General features: G+C 42.1%; 1 protein-coding gene and 1 non-coding gene across 2 annotated transcripts; both read left to right on the top strand.

Moving 5' to 3' along the window:
- The first annotated feature begins 242 nt into the window (after nucleotides 1-242).
- Nucleotides 243-15,121, top strand: TOMM20 (translocase of outer mitochondrial membrane 20). Its single transcript, XM_064158560.1, has 5 exons — nucleotides 243-507; nucleotides 7,491-7,537; nucleotides 8,214-8,295; nucleotides 8,568-8,710; nucleotides 9,810-15,121. The coding sequence occupies exons 1-5, from the start codon at nucleotides 384-386 to the stop codon at nucleotides 9,852-9,854; spliced, it is 441 nt and encodes a 146-aa protein (XP_064014630.1). The 5' UTR covers nucleotides 243-383; the 3' UTR covers nucleotides 9,855-15,121.
- Nucleotides 1,214-1,346, top strand: LOC135183633 (small nucleolar RNA SNORA14). Its single transcript, XR_010305623.1, has one exon. It is a non-coding gene; the product is annotated as a small nucleolar RNA SNORA14 (small nucleolar RNA).
- Nucleotides 15,122-19,521: the final 4,400 nt, after the last annotated feature.

Raw genomic sequence — 19,521 nt, 5'->3', positions numbered from 1 at the left:
GGTCGTTACGTACAGAACGTCTGGGTTGTTTTTAACAAGTTTCAGCTTACATGACTTGGACAGAAAGCTGATGCTCAGGTCGGGGGAGAGGCGGAGGCGAGCTCCCTGTGCGCCATCCCGAGCGGCTCCTTGCCCGCCTCGGCGGCGTTCCCGGGCCGCCTGCGCCGTGTGAGCCAGACCCGCGCATGCCCGCGGTGCTGGCTGCCGCTCCCGCCGGCACCAGTGGGGCAGCCTCTGCCGCCGCTGGCTGATGACGCGGCGGAAGCGAGGCGGGGTCCTTTCTGGCTGCCCGCTCGCCCCAAGGTGCCTGCGGAGCTGGGCGCCGGCGGCGGGGCGAGAGGCAGGGGGCGGCGCGGCGGGACTTTCCCCTCGGCCAGGGCACGATGATGGTGGGCAAGACCAGCGCCATCGCGGCGGGCCTTTGCGGGGCCCTTTTCATCGGCTACTGCATCTACTTTGACCGCAAAAGACGGAGCGACCCGAATTTCAAGACCCGACTGCGGGAGCGTGAGTGTCTGGGCCGCCCTCTCTCCTCCCGCCTCCACCGGCTCCCCTCCCCCGCCCGGCCGGGCTGCGCTCGGGGGCTGGAGGCGGCACGTGGCGCTCCGCAGCGCCCTCCCGCTCCCGGCGCCGGCCGCGGTTCGGTCGCTGCAGCCGCACGTTCACCCTCGCCTTGTGCATGGCCCCGGCGGCGGGGAGCGGCCTGCCTGGCAGGCTTCCTGCGGGGGAACGGCCGTGAACCCCCGCTGCCTCAGCGCCGCGGTACCGCGGCTGCTGGCCGGCAAGGGCGCCAGAAGGGGCTGGCGGGCGGCCTGCGCCCAGGTGCGCTTGCGGGAGGCAGGCCCCGAGCCCTTGCTGCTCGCTGCCTCTCCTCATCCCTTTACCTAAACCAGAAGACGGGGCTGCTTGTCGGAGCAGCATGTTTCCTGCAGTTGGCGAGGTTACTGAATGACTTACGGTTTCGGCATCAGAAACTTGGGTGGGAAATAATTCACCTCCTTTTTGACAAAGCCTTCTTGCCCCGCACGCTCAGGTGTGCTGTCGTCCTCACTGCACTTGCATAGTGAACGTGGGTTTGTGGGTTTGTGTTTTGGTTTGGTCTTTTTTTGTTTTCCTTCTGGAGGATGATCAAATAAAACAATGTAACCTCTTTTAGTGAAGTTATTACCGTGGTAAGACAAGAGGCGGTACAAACTCTTGGGCTTTTCATCTGCTGCATTCTTAAACCCTCCTGGCAGCTTGGTTATTGGTTTCCAGGATAAGAATGAATGCCAGAGCAAACTGATGATTAATCCAAAATGTGGAGCTCTTCTGTGGCTCTTCATTATTTCACATCTTCAACATTTGGAGAAATGCTTTAGTTATTAGTGAAGGCTTTAAATGCAATTGTGAAGTGAGTACTCAGGGCACTCAAATAACGAGAAATAAGTTGCTGTTTGTTGTGCTGAGTTGTTTCTATCATGCAAATGCATATAGTAGTCCTTTGATAGCTAATCCCAGGATAAGAAATTGCCATTGAGGTAGCCTTCCCCAGCAAGTTAATATAATGGGATCTGAGAGATAGAAGAGACAATAACTTGAAAATCAGTATTTAGCTGATGCTGATTAAACATAACTTAAACAGCCCGATTCTCCCTCAGTGGTTTGGAGTTCTTTTGTGACCAGTGTTGGCACTTAGCAGCAAATTACTTCCACCTTCTGTACACTCTTGCATGGCAGATTACATATTTTGAATGCTTCACCTCCAGATCCTTGCACATGTTTGTAGGATCATGAATGCATGCTTCTTGCAAGTGTGAGTCATTCGTAGGGAATTTGTAGTATATTAAGCTGGTTAAGTGCTTGTCTTGCACAAACACTTGATTTTTAGCAGTATAATCATTCATGTTCTTTTTATAATACTAAATAGTAGAGAAATTACTGCATTACATAATGTTTTTGCAGAAACACTGAAAATTATTTTTTCCAGCCCTACAAAGATGAAGGAAGGTGGAAGCAGATTTCTGCTTGGCATTGCAGGCATCTCTCTCTTCCCTTCCTACACCTTCCCTCAACTACATTTAGTTAATAGGTATGAGACTCTGTAGGTAGAGGGGAATGAAGATGGATGGAGACAAGGATCCATCCAGTGAGTCACCCAGGGCTTGCCACTCACCCCAATGCCTTAGGACATTTTCAGTGAGGAAGCAAAGGAGGGTAATTGTAGTAGGTGGCTCTCTTCTGAGGGGAACAGAAGGGCCCATTTGCAGACCAGACTCATCTCACAGAGAAGTCTGCTGCCTCCCTGGGGTTCAGGTTGGAGATGTAAAAAGGAAGTTTTCTGCTCTGGTGCCGCCCTCTGATGATTATTATCCTTGGTTAGTTATCCAAGTTGATTATGATGAGGTTTCAGAGAGAAGTCTAAAGGCAATTAAACACTTCAAAGTATTGGGGTGACTAGTTAAAGGCTTGGGTGCGCTGGTGGTGTTTTCATCAATCCTTCAAGTGGCAGTTTAAAGTACAAGGAGGGTGGAAAACACACCTGATTAACAGGTGTAGCTCAGAAACTGGTGCCACCATTGGAATTTTGAGTTCTTTGGTAGTGAGCAAGTTTATATGGCTCCTGGTCTGCTGGCAGCAGATGGAGTACTTGGAGGATCTTTGCACAGGAGTTAGTGGGGCTTGTTGAAAGGGCTTTAAGCCTGAAGGGGATAAAACCAGGCTTACTAGAGAAGAGCCTAAGGACAGCTAATCCTAGGGCTTAAAAGTGACTGGGAACAGAAAGATAACAAGAGTTAAAATGAATGGCTTAACTCCCTCTCTGAAATGTTTATATATCAATGCACAGAGTATGGAGAATAAGCAGGATGAGTTGGAGATCTGCATTGGGTTGCATGACTATGATACAATTGTGATCACTCCCGTGACTGGAATGTTGTCATGGATAGCTATGTACTGTTTAAAGAAGACAGACCAGCAAGGCAAGATGGTGATGTTGCTCTCCGTGTGATAGCAACTGAAATATATTGAGTTCTGTCCAGGGAGAAAGGTAGAACAGGCTGAAAGCTTGTGGATAAGAACTAACAGACGTGAAAAGGGAGATGAAACTGTTGTGAGTGTCTGCTGTAGACCACCAAACTGAGAAGATTATGTCCATGAGGCCTTCTACAGTCAGCTGGAGGCAGCCTCTGGAACACACTCCATGGTAATCATAATTTTCTGGAAAGCCCATGCAGCTAAGCATATTCAGCCCAAAAGGCTCTTGCAGTGTATCAGTGGTAACTTCTTGAGACAGGTAATAGAGGAACCTACAAGGAGAGGTGCACTGCTGGAACTTATGTTAACTAATAAAAGAGGACTGGTTGGAGATAGAATGGTTGGGAACAGCCTTGGTGACAGTGCTCATGACATGATGGAGTTTAACCTTATGTAAGGTAGAAGCAGGGCAATAAGTAGGATTACAGCTGGGCTAGCTTTGTACTTTTTGGAGATATACTTGCAGGAGAAGACTCTGGAGGGTAAAGGAGCCCAAGAAAGTTGGTCAGTTTTAAAATGCCACTTCCTCCAAGTCCAAGATAGGGGGCATTCCCTTGAGTAAAAAATGGGGTGTATGTGCTAAGAGACCTGCATGGATGAGCAAGGAGCTTCTGAAGGAAATTTTGTGAGAGGAAGGAAGAAGGGACTTGTCACTTCAGAAAACTGTGGAGAGGTTTGTCGGGGCGTGTAGGAAGGCAACAAGAAAGGCCTAAGCCCTTTTAGAACTAAAACTGGCAAAGGAAATAAAAGAGGACAAGGAGGATTTCTTCAAATATATAAGTAGGAAAAGTGTGGGGCCACTGCTGAATGAGAAGGCAGCCCTGAGAACTGAGGATACAGAAAAGGCAGAGTTGCTAAATACTTTCTTTGCTTTAGTCTTTACTCCCAAGACCAGCCCATGTGAAAACCTGAAGGAGGGAAGACTCTTCACTAGTCAGTGAATACTGGGTTAGGGATCGGCTACACAGATTGGATATACACAGTTCCATGTGCCCTGATGAGTTGCACCCAAGAGCATTGAGAGAACTGCCTGATGTTGCCACACTGCTGCTCTCCATCATTTTTGCAAAATCGTGGCAAACAGGAGAGGTGCCTGAGGACTGGAAGAAAGACAATATCGCTCCAGCCTTCAGAAAGGGCAAGAAATAGGTTCCAGGAAATGAGACCAGTCAGCTCCTCTCCATCCCTGGAAAAACCGTGGTAGGCACATGAAGAAGGTTATCAGGAGCAGTCAGCATGTTCCCAAGGGCAAATTGTGCTTGACTAACCTGATAGCATTCTATGATCTCACAACTGAATGAGTAGATGTGTGGAGAACAGTGGATATAGTCTACCTCGACTACCTTAGCAAGGCTGTTGACACTGTTTCCTGTAACATCTTTGTGAGCAAGCTCAGGAAGCATGGGATAGAAGAGCAGACAATGAGATGGATTAGGAACTGGTTGCACAATAGAGTGCAAAGAGTGGTGATCAGTGGTGCCAAGTCCAGCCGGAGACCTGCAGCTAGTGGAGTCCCCCAGGGATCACTGCTGGGTCCAGCCCTGTTCAGCATCTTTATCAGTGAAATTGATGAGGGGACGGAGAGTCTGCTCAGCAAGTTTGCTGAGGAAGGCTTGGCTGATACACCTGGAGACTGTATTAAGCAAACTTAGACAGACTGGAGAGCTGGGCAAAGAGGAATCATTGATGAAGTTCAACAAGGATCAGTGCAGAGTCCTGCATTTGGGAAGGAATAATAAACAGCACCAATACAGACTGGGAGGTGATTTGCTGGAGAGCAGCCCCGTGGAGAAGGACCTGGGAGTCCTGTTGGATAACAATTTATCGACAGAATAGCAGTGTGCTCTGGTGGCCAAGATGACCAGTTTGATCCTGGGGTGCATTATGAGGAGTGTCCAGCAGATCGAGAGAGGTTCTCCTCCCCCACTATTCTGCCCTAGTGACTCCCCACCTAGAGTACTGCATCCAGTTCTGGGCTCCCCAGTTCAAGAGGAACAGGGATCTGCTTAAGAGAGTCCAACAGAGGGCTGCTTGGGTGATTAAGGAACTGGAGCACTGCCTTATGAGGAAAGTCTGAGAGACCTGGGACTTTTTAGTCTGGAGAAGACTGAGAGGAGATCTAATAAATGTATATAAATATATGAAGAGTGGGTGAGCCTCTTCTCACTTGTGCCCTGGGGTAGGACAAGGGACAGTGGATGTAAACTATAGCACAGGGAGTTCCACTTCAACATGAGGAAGAACTTCTTTACTGTAAGGGTCACAGAACACTGGAACAGGCTCCTCCAAGAGCTTGTGGAGTCTCTTTCTCTGGAGACTTTCAAGACCTGTCTGGATGCATTCCTGTGTGACCTGCACTAGATTCTGTTGTCCTGCTCTGGCAGGGGGTTTGGATTCGAAGATCTCCAGAGGTTCCTTCCAATCCCTAGCATCCTGTGATCCTTTACATTAGCTAAGCTTCTGTCCAGTAATGTCCTGAATAAACCCTATATATTCTCTGATTAAGAATTAACATATTCTTTAAAGTAAAAAAAAAACATGTTCTGTTTTGATAGAGGATGGCAGTTGTCATTTGGAGGGCCTATAATCCTTTCACGTGGGTTGCTTTTAATTGTAAGGGTTTAGATAATAAGGATTTTAAATGTTATTATTATTTTTACTCTGATTCTTTAGTAGGGATGCTTCTATAGTAGTTCTAGTGATCTGATTATTACAGCGTTTTTACTGTTGGATAGTAAGGCTTAGGCTGTAAAGTATTTGACAAAGTTCAGTGACACAGTTGCAGTTCTTGTTTTGTGTTACCATTGAATGCCAAAGCTTGTGACTGATACCTGTTGTAATCCTTTAGAAGTCACAGTCATGCCAAGAAAACACAATTTTCTCTTGAAAATCACGTGCAAATGTTAAGCCATTGCTCTTTATACTTTTTATTGGGACTACACTACAGCTACACCGTGCCCTGTTCTGATAGTGCAGCATTTCAGCTGATACTTTGTACTTTCATTTGTCTTCAAGATTTTGGATATCAGCATAACTGGTTTGCATAATAATGCAGTTTAAAATTGTGTGGAAATGAATGCTTCAGTAAACTGCATAATAATGCAGTTTAAAATTGTGTGGAAATGAATGCTTCAGTAAACTTGGAGTGAGCTAATTAAAGGTACCAACTTTCAAGAGAGAAATTCTTCTTTAAGATTGAAAGCAACCATAATGATAAAACTATAATATGCTACTGTTCTACCTGACACATTTTTATGTATGTTTTTGTTGAAAAATAACTTACACAGGTCAAGGAGTTCTAGAAATTCAGATGCTAAGGGTTACTGTGGTATCGTAGAAGGTGTAAGAGTGATCCGTGTAGAGTGTGAACTCCCTTTGTATAAAAAGCACTTGATCTTGTCCATAAATTTAATGTTTCATTATCACCACTAGGAAATACTATTTCTGAATGGTTCCATGTGGACAATTGCAGATTTTTAACTCATTGCCATTAAAACTGCTAGTCATGTTTGAAAGTATTTCCAACTTGTAAAATTGTCTCAACAGAAAAATCAGGACTGTGACAGTTGTTCTTTGTCAGCACGGATGTTTACCAAGCAGACACTGAGGGCAGATAGTAAGAGTATACTAGTTTGATTATAGACTGTGTGTAGAAGTTATGTCTAAGTATTTCAGTTGATGAACTGATGACTTACAAAAGTGATTATTTCAAGGAAGTCACAAGTATTGATATAATAATTCTTTCTTGTTTGAATAACTGCCGCTATAGAATGTCTTTATACCTGCTTAATTACATTGAAAGCAAGATATATGTAATTTAATTACGCTAATGTTGCTAGAGTGGTACAACTTTATGTTGCAGACCAACTGTGCCTTTAGATTGTGCAATTAAATCTGTGTTTCCTCTTTCTGTAAATGCTTGCTTTCCTCAGATTTCCAAAATGTGTGCTTGAGTATTGTTGTTGCTGTGGGATAATGAGATACTGCCACCTATTTAGCTAGCTCCCGAGTTGACTTTAAAGCAGCTGTGAAAGTGAACTTACATACCATAGCCTGCTAAAGTTCCTGGTAGTGGTGCATCATGTAGTTCATAATCAGATAGCCTTGACTTGTAGGCAGTGCTTCTGTGGCTTACAGTTGTTAGAAACCATGCAGAAAAATCCTGTATTACTGTAATTCTCTTTGCTTCTTCATTCATCTGGTGCACGAAGGGTGCTCTGCAGCGAGCCCTGTGTGGGGCTTGTGTTTACCAACGACAGCAGAAAGATTGCTGTTTTGATTTGGTGTGCTACTGCCAGCCCTTGTTAGAACTCTAATGCTTTGCTGCAGAGGATGGGTTGCAGTCTTGTGTTCAGTCTTTGATATTTGTAATATATTGCCAATTTCTTGTTTTGAAGATAACCTGGATTTGCTCACACTTTTGAATGAGGCTTTCTTAATTGCAAATTAAAAACATGATGTTTTTATTGTTACAGGAAGGAAGAAACAGAAACTTGCCAAAGAGAGAGCAGGGCTTTCCAAGGTAATATTGTGTTCAGTTATACAGTGCTATTTTGATATTTAGTTTCTATTATTTGTAAGATTTGTTTAAAGATCTGTTTTGTTTCCATCATTACAAACACTTCTGCAGCTAGACAGTCTTTAGTTTTCTTAATATTTACAAATCACCTAACTGAATTAGTTGTTCCTTTTTGTGCCTGGTACCAGAAAGTACAACATTTACTGCTCGATTTAATGGGAGTTTTCTTCTTTGCAGTATGTGCAAAGACTTTTCAGACTTAAAAATCATTGATGGAAAGCACCTGTACTTGAACTTGATAGTTTTTACCTCTAAGTATTGGATATTTCTTTATTTATCATGAGGAAGAAAAGATAGCTTTATCTTAATAATTGTAAGAAATAGAGTTGTGGTAAGTTTATATTTGCTACAAACTTGTGTAGTGAATAAACCAAGTAGAGGTGTTTCAGGCTGTGCCTGTATAGTTTTGTGATGCAATGTGAGACCCAAGTCTGACCTTTGGAAGCATTCTGTGTGCATTTAACTTATTGGTGACACATCTAATGTTTGTTTTTTTACTAGTTTTAGTGTGGTAGTATAGTTGTATATGTGCTTGATTTCAGTTGAGGATGTTTTCTGTTAACATGGTTATTAACTGATGTTTATAGGCCAACTTCAGTTTTACTTATCTGTATTACAGTTGCCTGATCTGAAAGATGCTGAAGCAGTTCAGAAGTTTTTCCTTGAGGAGATTCAACTTGGAGAGGAACTACTAGCTCAAGGTAATAACATTTTGGTTTTTTTTTTAAGGGTACTTTAAGGTTCTTGCCCTTTGTTAGAAGAGATGATTGTTATATACTAAGTTATTCAGGTGAGTCAAATTTGCCTAGGAAAATCTGTTTACTTACCTCTAACCTGTGTTTTCAGAAGGTCCAGCAAGGAAGGAGGAAAGAAGTGTGGGTTAATTAACAGTCCACTGTTAATGGGTGGTTTATGTTAATACTTAACTGTATGGAAGAAGGTTGATTTCAGAATGTTGTGATTTGTCATACAGGTGAATATGAGAAAGGAGTTGATCACTTGACCAATGCCATTGCTGTGTGTGGACAGCCGCAGCAGCTACTACAAGTTCTACAGCAGACTCTCCCACCACCAGTGTTTCAAATGCTTCTTACTAAGCTCCCTACAATAAGCCAGGTATGTGAAATGTTCCTTACTGGTTTGGTTTGAAAACAATCGAACTACATCAGTCTCAAGTATCCTTTTGTGTAATGTGTTTTATATACATTCAGTTAGATTAAAAGAAGCTTTTTTTCACCCAAAACATTAAAAAGTGTCTGTGAAGGAATCATGTAGCACAAATGGCAAACAGGGTAAAAGAAAAATACAGAACTTCTCTCATGTGCAGGTGAAGCTAAGCTCTTCCAAAGAAGGGGCACTTGACTCTGATACCATATGCAGGTCCTCTGTTTCCCAAATGCTAGTTGGAGGATCAGGAAAGCAGTGACTTTCTTGCACTGGATCTTGAGTTTTGTGGTTTGGTATTTTTTTAATTGTATATCTACAAGTGTCTGTAAGTGCAATAAAAGTCCTTTAGAATTTGTCTGTTGCTTTTGATAGAGTGTTGCTTCTGGGCAGCTATAAACACAAAATGTTAACTGGCATTGGAGCATGTGACAGTTTGGGAAGCTTAGGGGTTTTCCTGATGATGGAAGTGTTCATAGCTCTGTATAAAATGCGCTCCCTTCTTAGCCCGAGTAACGCATAGGTAATGTTGGTAATATGCTAGCAGGTGAGTCTGTTGTAAAATAAATACTGGTTTTTACGTTCTTGGAAATGCAAGAGTACTTCCTGATGGTGTTACCTCACATAAAGCAGAGACTCAGTGCTGTGCATCTGTCAGCTCTCTCCACAGCTCAGGCCTGGTTACATTTTTGGTGTGAGATCTATGTAGTTAGTAAAAATGCTGAAAAATTCCAAGTACACAAGGTGCAGAGGTCTGGGAGAACAATGGGGTAAAAATGTTTCCTTAGAGGACAGTGCCAAAACCCACACAGTTCCCTTGAGACTGATACAGGATATAATTTGCCAGACTTTGGCTTTGTTAGGCCTTGCACAGTACATAATTTCTGCAGAACTGACTTAAATTATGTCAAATCGATTACCATTTTTAACATTAAGAAGTTTGCTTAGTAATTACACTGCTTAATATTCAGTGTAAAATTACACTGCTTGATAATCAGTTGCTTTCTGTCAATTTTATGTAATTGTGAATGAGTTTTTCTCCTTCTTACAGAGAATTGTAAGTGCACAATGCTTGGCTGAAGATGATGTTGAATGAGGTCACACCACAACGGGGGGAAAAAAATGTTTTCTTACCCCAGAAGATGAGCATCAGTAGGGGGATAAAGGGGCAAACATGTTAGTTAATGGACTGTGTACCACATCGGGTTCTACCAGAGTTAAAATTAACTTTGTGTAGGTGGGTTTCACAGGATTTTATTTATTATCCCAGTGAAAAGTGTATTTTGATAAGGATTCATTTTATAAATACACTGTGTTGAGTTATCAAAGTATCACTAATTTCATTATTATTACAATATGCAGTTGTAATGTTGTACATATAAAGACCTAAAACTACAACCTATTAAAAACCCAATGCTCATTTTTGAAGAAAAAAAAACAACAAAAAAAATATGGCAATAAAGATTTATCTGCACTTGTGTGTCCCTATGGTACTACTTTACATTTCAGAACATTTGAGTGTCAGAGCAAGTGATCTTAATGTGATTTAACATTACAATTTATTTTTAATGTTATGGCTGGTCTTGCAATGCTTTTAATTAAGTTTAAACCCTTGTGTCATTTCCTGAGAAAGCAGACATGATCATTTAAACAGTAACAAAGTCACCTTAGAAAGAGATGCAAATTGGAATGGTAATATATGACTGACTGCAGAAAAAATGACAAATCCATTTCTGTCAAGAACAATAAAATCTAAAATTTTGCAAGTCAAAACTGTACCTGGCAAACGTAAAAGCTCTGTTAATGGAAGTGTGTGAAATAAAGCTGTTTGGAATAGAACTTGGGGCAGATTGTGAGAGCACAAGGCTTTTGTTTTGTTTTTGAAAGCTTGGAGCCTTTTTTGCAAGATAGACAGTTAAGATTTCAGTCTCTGTCTTCAACACTGTAGAAAACAGGTTGTAAGTCTTTGACATTTAACTTAAAATAAAATTGGACTGATAGAGTAATACAATAATATGCCCAGGCTAAACCAGCTAAAGCTAATAGAATTGGAAAGGTGGTGTGAAATTTTAGTATAGTGTGATACTGTAAACTTGAATTAGGTATATTTTCTTTTGCCACTCAAGAGGAGACAAATCATACAAATCAATGAGTAGCAGAAGCATACTTCTGTCAGCAACTTTTCCATGGACAGTGGGGTTCTCTATGTGAAAACAGATCGGCTTCTGCTGTTCTCCAACTTTGTGTTATCACCACTCAGGTGGCAGAAGAAACAGTTTAAAATGTAACTTTACTTTTGGCATGGTGACTTGTTTTCACTTGAGAAGAACGCTTTGAAGTGTCTTTCAGACCCAGCTGATAGTTTGTGATAGTGATGCTGATACATGAATAGTAAGGCAATAGGTGGCATAGTCCAAGTAGCAGTGAGATACTCTGAGAGCACTTTAGCCAATGTTTCCATCTGTGTCTGTCTCATTTCAGCCTGGTCTCAGTTTCTGTAAAGGTAGATTTTTTTTCCAAGGCATAGGTCTTGATATTTCAGAAACTGCCTCGTGCAGTTTTTGAGAGGTTAAGTGGAAAATTAATTCGTGGTCAGTTAGCAGTCAAATACTTGAGTTTAGGAGTAGAAGTGGCTCATATTGAGTCAGTCTGCTTAAATGGTTTGCCACGAAAGAGATGTTTTCCCTTTAACCCCTTGAAAACCCTTTTTCTCTGAGATTTTGAGGTGCTATTCAATCTTTGCCTAATGTGACAAAAGTTAATGCTTGGTACAAACAACGTTTTATTGTAAACAGGTGGCTGTAGTTTATAAATCTGCTTGTTGAGCTTGAATTTCTGAGGTGGCATAGAAGAAAAAACAAAACTTGGGATCCATAATCTTCAGGTGACAGTGGCTGATTTGCTCTTTTATTTTAGAAGGACAAACTTATTCAGCACCTAGAACACTTAATAAAAATACTGTGAAATTGCAAATCAATCTACTTTTAATGAGTGAGGCTTTCTGTAGACAGTTTTATTTTCCTTTCTAACCCTAAAACTCAAAATGTAAGAATTCATAGGTGATGCTGACAGAACTGTTAGCATGTTTTCCTGCTGTCCTTGCTGGTGGTGATCACTTCAGTGTAGTGCCTCTTTGGTTCAGCTTTTAACATCATCTTAAGGTAAATCAACCATCCTGCACTGAAAACCCAAACAGCATAAGACAGAAGTGGTTTACTTCCTTCAAACCTGAACAATTTTCCACACCCTTCAGTATAATGATGAGAATTTGAATTCATAATTTAGCTAGCAATAAAGCTGTCCTAAGTACATTGTTCTGCTTTTGATGAAGGCTGTCAGCAAGTTTTCCATGTATACTAATGATCATTGTTTTAATAAACATAGGCACACATATTACTCTAACCCTTTTTAGTCTTCTTGATCCTGCAAAGTTAGATCTAAAAAAAATTTGGCTAGCATAGGTTGATTAGAACCATATGTATCAATTTGTTCTCACATTGGTAACCCAGAGGTACCTGGTTAGTATGCTGCAGCAAGATCCAGTGCTTCTATTGAGTGCTGTGGTTAATCCTGTGGGAATGCTGAAAGAATTCTTTTAACAAGGCTGGGTTGGTTAGCTTTTTTTTCAAAATCTGGTGAAGCTAATGTCTGCCAAGTTGTGAAAACTTGAATACATTGTCTAGAATGGAGATTTGCTGTTTCTTCAACCACTCAGGGCTGGCACTTGTGTAGCTAGCATGCACAGCCCACGTATTGGGAAGGTTGTTACTTAGAACTGATTTCAGACATAAAGTGCAGGTCATTGAAAGTGCAGTGGTAGGTGTTATCGTGTCAGTAGCAGCAATGGTATTGCAGTAGCTGTGCACAATATCATCATTCTTTGCAACTGTGCAAATTAAAAGAAAGTGGCAGTAAGCCATTCCAGTTGTGGATTTGCAGCTGCTGAGCTCAGAACTACTGATGAATAAGATCTGTACTTGTATTTTGCTGCAGGTAAAACCTGTTCATCTTTCCCTCAGAAAGAGCCATCTTCCCTTCTGTGGTGCTCCAAGAGGAGGGCACTCATTTTCAGCACTAAGGCTTTCTCATAAAGGAAACAAAAGGTCTGTTAGTTTTATCTTGGGGAAGTCTATCAGTTATATTCTCAGGCAACTTGTACACGAAAAAACACACTAGTTTCATGATCATGCAGGACTACCTTTGATGTCTTGCCATTAAGTTTTCTAGATAATAGAATTGAATCCAAAACAATCAGACACACGGTGAATCATCTGGCAATAATTTCCTTACCCTGGGGGATGACAGAGTATTATTGTTGTCTTTAACTTGAAAAATGGAGGAGTCCCAGCCCTGCTGTGTAGGAGGCCAGCCAGCCATCATCAAAGCAAAGTTCCAGCTATTTATTCATCCAGAAGGATCTTTCTAACATTTCATTTGTACATCTGTTGATGGTGTGTCTAAAGTCCCTTAGGCTGAGCAGTGGCCTTACACAGCTATTACATTAAAATTAACCTGAGTTAAACTTCAAGGGAATCTTTGAAGTGGTCACTAAGTGTTTCTAGTGAGTGTTTCAAAGAACGTGCACTATACACCCAACATAAGGATGTGAAAAGGGCTGATGTGGAAAAAAGCTTCAAGGCTTCAGTTGTACCCAGGTCTTGGTCTAGTTTTTAGTGTGATTACACTAGGTAGTATACCTGATGGTCATGAACTCTTAAATGCCTCTTCACTCTAAGCTTTTTACTCCAGATATAGAGTTCTGGTTCCTGTTTTATAAAGGTCAGGCCTGGGTTTAATAGGTTGATAAATGCTTGTCCTCCTGCTCAGTCACAATTACTGTCATGTTGCTTGAATTCTGAGGATGTTCTTCACTTTGTCCTTGGGGTGAGAGGATATCTGTTGGTCCTCACCTACTGCATGATAATTGCCAGCACAATGTTGCTACAGCCTGCAAATCTGTCTGAATGGTCCCTGCTGCAAGACGGTTTGAGTTTCCAGGTATGAAACTTCTGCTGTGCATGGAGGCAGAAAACAGCCAAAGTCAGTTCTGCCTCTTCTTCAACCCTTACAACTCCAAACTGATTTGGTCACCGTCGTTTGTTTGAACAGGTCTTAACGTGAACAGCAGAGGGCAGTGTTGCACACGCTTTTTGTGCAAGTTCGTTCCTGCAACATCCTAGTTCTTCGTTTTCCTGTCTGGTGAGGTGATGTAGTACAGCATTTTGTAGAGGAAAATCTGGTACAGCGTACAAGACAGGATCACTGTGGCAGCAGTGACATGTGTTTCTAACAATACCTATTTCTGGCTTTTCAAATCCTGTGTTTAATTTGTTGTGATGACATGATTAGAAGAATTTTCCTTTCCCTTCATCCCTCAACACACACCAGGTATGTAGATAAGGCAACTGCATTGCACAACTTTAACTCTGCAAACAAAATGCAACCGAATGTTATTCCTAGGTGTGCAAGAGAAGAGTTTCCTCTGCCCAGCTGTGGTTTTTCTGAATGAGCTTTATTAGCTGTAGTGAAAGGAAAGGACCTGTTAGCTGCAGTAGGAGTGGAAGATAAATCTGTGTCTTGAGGCTCTTCACAGAGTTGGACTCTGGTTGCGATGGTTCATGTGAGGAGGGTCAACCAAAGCTAAACACAAGTGGGCAAGACGTTATACGTTGGCAATACGACGCAGTTTCACTGCTGGTTGAATTTCAGCTTAAGGTGGCAAAATCTACTCATCTTCTTGTGGATTTTCTAGCTGGTATGAAGTGAGCTAGTGGAGTCTCTCATGCCTTGGAGGCAGCTGTTTGTGTTGTACTGTCACACTGGCTTGAGACCACATTTCAACTACTACTGCACCTCAGAAGTGATTTTCCTCTGCTTCCTGGGCTGTGTTTTCAGGGCCGATGTGCATGTTTATACCATACAAGTGAAAAGAAGTTTTCAGCACTTGTAGCTTTTGATCAGTGTTTATCCAAGCATTAACTTGTTAGTAAGAGATTCTTCGAAGTCTGCTTAAAACATTGCATTGCTTAAAACATCTAGAGAAAGAGAACTGCTGAATAGAAGATACTGTCTCTGCAAAGCATGCTTCTCCTCCTTCCTTAGGTCAATCTGGGTATGTTGCACCCTGTAAAATAGCCTGGAAGATACAGGAATTTGCTGTAACCAACCAGTCTTTGCCTTCTCTGGCATGTGTGTAAAGGAGTGTTTCTTGGAGCTCTGAAACAAGCTCTTTTGTTGTATTTAGTTTATTTAATGAGAAGCAATGTACATTGAGCTTTGGTTATTAAAATGACAATGATTATTGCATGCATTTGTTAATTATAATGCAATGACCAATTAAATGAAGACATGGAGAAAAAGGGATTCTTGAGCAAGCATGTTCTTTGAGAAACTTTCCTCTGGTGTTTTTGCTTGATAATACATGCCTAACCAATCCACAGCAATATCTCATTATTGGTGGGAACAGTCTAGTTTGGATGCAAATTTACTTTAACCACACATTGACTTGATGTAATGTGATTGTTTGGTCCTATAAGTTACCACAGTGAAGACTACCAGCTCCTAAAATTACAGAGGTGAAAGTTTTTGGCTGTAAAAGGAAGAGAAGCCCTGTCTGACCTCACATTGCAGCCTCCACATTTATTTGGCTCTTCCAGTTTGAGTGCTTCTGTAATGACACTCAGCTGAATTTGCGTAACCATGAGGGTTTGCTTTCGTCTCCATCTAAAGTTTTGAGCTTCAGCACTGGGACCTGTGGCTTAAGTTAGAAGTTGTCTGAACAAAACTGAGAGCCATTTTTTACTTCTCTGTAGGGATGTTATCTACTGGCCATTGGCACTTGCAGAATTCTTAGCATGAAATTATTATTACTTCTGTATCAGCAGAGATATGTGTGGCACTCTGAAGAATTTGTCAAGATGAAGTCTCTGCCTCTGCAAGCTCACAGCCTGCGGTCCTGATCCTGTAATTTGCTCTGCATGGTCCTTTCCTCGTGGAAACCTAAGCAGTCAAGAGCAGGACATTGGGACAGACACACAGGAAAGGAGAAGGTAAGGTTTAGGATAGTATGATTGCTGTGGTAGTTACTGGAAGGGTATTTTGTTTTTCTATTTTACATATGAAGCTCTGAAGCTTTTTTTCTTTTCTACATCACATTAGTTTTAGACTGGTTGGCTAATCAGTGCTAGTTACTAGTATCATCAGGAAAAAACAGACCTTAACCAGCTGTAGACTTACTTCAAAATCATGAAACCTACCAAAAGGAAAAAAAAAGCATTAAAGACACTCTCTATTATTGAAAATGTTTGTAGGACAACTGCCACCCAAACTGAAATCAAATAATATGAACTGTTGAGCACTGGGCTAATAGCTCTGCTGGCAGTCTTGCAGTTTGTAAGTGGTTTCTGCACTGTAAAGGTAAGAAATGATCTTTTCAGAAATCTGGCTTGCTGTTTGATAGCACTTTTTAAAGGATCTCTGACAGTTCTGTCAAAATTTAGCAATCAGCCTACATTATAGTGCCTGAAATTTGGTGACACCCTCATGCAAATAGGAAAGCTGGGACATAGAAATTAGGCAGTCATAAATAAGGCAAACAGCTTAGACTGAAGGCAGTGACTTAGCATCCATCCTAGATGCTGGATTGCAAACTGAATACATGACAGCCTGGTAAAATGGTTGAAATTTGGAGGGGTACTTCACTGAAAGAAAGATGTAGCCCAGTTTTGGACAGTTAGCCCATCCTTAAAAGTCTTCCAAAGCTTGCTTCTGATGCTGAAAGTTCTTGTGGTTAGATCAGATGCTGTTATGCTATTTTTTGACCAAGATGGCTCTATACTCCTGTTGCTGCTTTGGAGTCAGTATCTGGAAAGGAGAGGAGGATGTGACTGGAAGGAGCTGGCTACATCAGAGCCATGTATCTGAAATGTTGGATGATCAGACTAGTGTGTCTTGTCACTCTTAAGAACCAGCCGACTGCCTGGTTCTTAGTAGGAGCTTGAGTTAAAACACTTGGCACCTTGGCTCCTCTGAGCAACTGCAGAAGTGATGATCATTAAAATTGTTTTTCTGAAGGTCACAGAGCCCTGGGATGGAATGTCTTGATATCGGGGCAGTACTCTTCCTATGCTTTTGTTATAAAATATGAAGCAGGGAGAACCATTGGTTCCTTTGTAGAATCCATCCCTTCATTTTTGTTGTTTCCAGAATGGTGTTGGTAATGAGACTCCTCTGAGGTTGGGAGCAGTGTTTGCTCTGCTGGCTTGCCCTCAGAATTTTTCATCAGGCTTGGTGATATTTGTCATTACACTGTAGATCTTTTCACAGATGGATGTTTCCTACATTGGGCAGCATGTTTTCAGTACAAACAGTGACCTCATCCCAATTTTAAAGAAAATAATTAAGAAACAGATTACACTCTGACAGAACTATCAATGACTCAGGATCCTTCATGACCTTTCCATTTTTTAAAATCTTACTGTTCAAGTTCTGCCTCCATAAATTCCAGTAACATCACAGGTGTTGTGCACTTGGTCTCAGGGAGCCACGACACAAACTTTGTTTATTCTCTGTACAGCTGAAAGGAGGTTGTAGTGAGGCTGGGGTTGGCCTCTTCTCCCTAGTATCAGGTGATAGAATGAGAGGAAATGGCCTGAAATTGTGCCAGGGGAAGTTTAGATTGGATGTTAGGAAAAAATTCTTTACTGAAAGAGTGGTCAGGCATGGGAATATGTTGCCCATGGAAATGGTGGAATCACCATTCCTGGAGGTGTTCAAGAGATGTGTGGACATGGCACTCTGGGACATGGTTTAATGGTCACGGTGGCCTTAGGTTAACAGTTGGACTTAGAAGTGTTTTCCAAACAAAACAATTCTATGGTTGATGCAGCAGGGATTTTGTAAATTCAAAGTATTTGTAGGTTGTCACAGTATTTGTAGTCACCAGAGCATGTGTAGAGTTTATCACTCTGGGCTTTTGAAGAAGTGCTGCTGTAAGACTGATTCACTGGAGCAGCAGAGGTTGTATTATTGGGGAACTTAACTGCATTTTCCTTTCTTCTTGAAAGACCACATTATTTTTTCTAGTATCCAGGAATATTAATCTTGTTGACATTGCTGTTTAGGGCATGTGTAGTACAGCTACATTCTTGCAAAGCTTCACAGGGCTCAGGAACCAAAGACACAGAGCTAATGATAAGCTAGACTACTGCACCAGGGCCAAATGTGACCTGCTGCTAGTCACCTTTCATTGCCAATAAGGTGTGACGGTCGTTCATTTTCAGTTGGAAGTGCAAGAACAGAAAGAACTTTGCTATCAGGCAGAGCTTTATGGGCATTCTTGGGTGCCTGATGCAAGGTTTCTTCCATTGCTTCCCAAAATTATGGTCTTTTCTGGCAGAGTTGAGGCGCTGGGAGGTTTTTTGTTTTCTGGCTAAATAGAAGTCTAGTGCAGCTAGAGCCTTCCAATTTAACACTTTTCATTGAAATCAGAATTCAAGTACACCAAAGCTCTTTCTTCTTTGTAACTTGCTGTGTGTAGGTCATTGAAAATAATTATTTTGCTGCATTTTGCTGGGGGTCTTTCAAAGGTGGAGCCTTTCCTTTGGCTGTCTAAAGGGACTTAACATTTTTGCTTTTCTTTTTTTTTTTGGTGAAAGGTTAACGTGTGCATTCTTTTTAGAATGCAAAGGAAATGTCTGCTTGCAGAAGCACATAGCAATGTCTGGGTGCAGAAGCACATAGCAGAGTTAGGTTTTACAGAGTGGCACTGCAGATAGCATCTGAACACAAAGGTACTGAGACTTTTGGTCATACAGCATCAGCTCTAGGTGTAGGCATATCTCCTTGGGACAAGGTAGCACTTGCTGCTCCTACCAGCCCATGGTTTTGGCACAGACGTCTGTGTGACAATTCCGGAGCGTAAGGAGGCTGCGGTAGCTGTGTCAGTGATCAGTGAAAGATGGCAAGCTGTGGACCTCAGCGGTTTTTTCCAAGCAAAACCAACTTTGTCGTAAACTTCTTTTCGGTGGGATTTTTTTCCCCTTTTCCCCATCCCTTCCCACACCTATCTTTTATAGACAGAGCAGGGAGGTTTTGCATTTGTCAGGCTCTGGCTGTGAAGCCCTGAAAGGAAACGGCCCCGTATTCCGGTAGCCTGCTGCCCAGAGCAGCGCCGGCGAGGCGGGGCACGGAGAGCCTGCAGAGCGCGGTGCGCTCCGGCTTCCCGCAGCCGCTGCCACTAGATGGCAGTGTGGTACTCCTGCCGCTGGGGCTCCCCTCTCTCTGCAGCCTCCTGCTTACTCTGTATTCATCTCTGCCAAAATGATGATTGCACCCACTGCTCCGGCGAGAGAACAGAACAAAATCATTTCATACAGCATCACAGCCATTGAGCCTTTTTCTTTTCGCTTTTCCCCCTTCTCTTTCCCCCCTCCCCAAGTCCTTTGTGCCGTGGCAGGGTACAGAGGTGTAAAAACTTTCTTAGTTGCTTTCCTTCTGAAAACAGAGAAAATGCAGCCTTTGGGGAGCAATTAGCTGTGAGAAAAGCATTTCTCAAACAATTGCCAGGAAATATTGTCTTGACCGATATTCCTGATGTAATACTGTCATTCTCAATGCTGTTTTTCCAAGATACTCAGCTGCAAAAACAGCAGGGTACAGATCTCTAATGCACTGTCTGTAGCTAACCACTCACCTTACCTTTTATTATATCCATTTGCTTTCAGTCTGTGTCCTCCCTGCACCCCCTGTAGCTATCTGTTTAG

The sequence above is a fragment of the Pogoniulus pusillus genome, chromosome 18 (assembly GCF_015220805.1).
Source record: "Pogoniulus pusillus isolate bPogPus1 chromosome 18, bPogPus1.pri, whole genome shotgun sequence".
Taxonomy (NCBI): domain Eukaryota; kingdom Metazoa; phylum Chordata; class Aves; order Piciformes; family Lybiidae; genus Pogoniulus; species Pogoniulus pusillus.
This window is presented reverse-complemented; position numbering and strand designations above follow the sequence as displayed.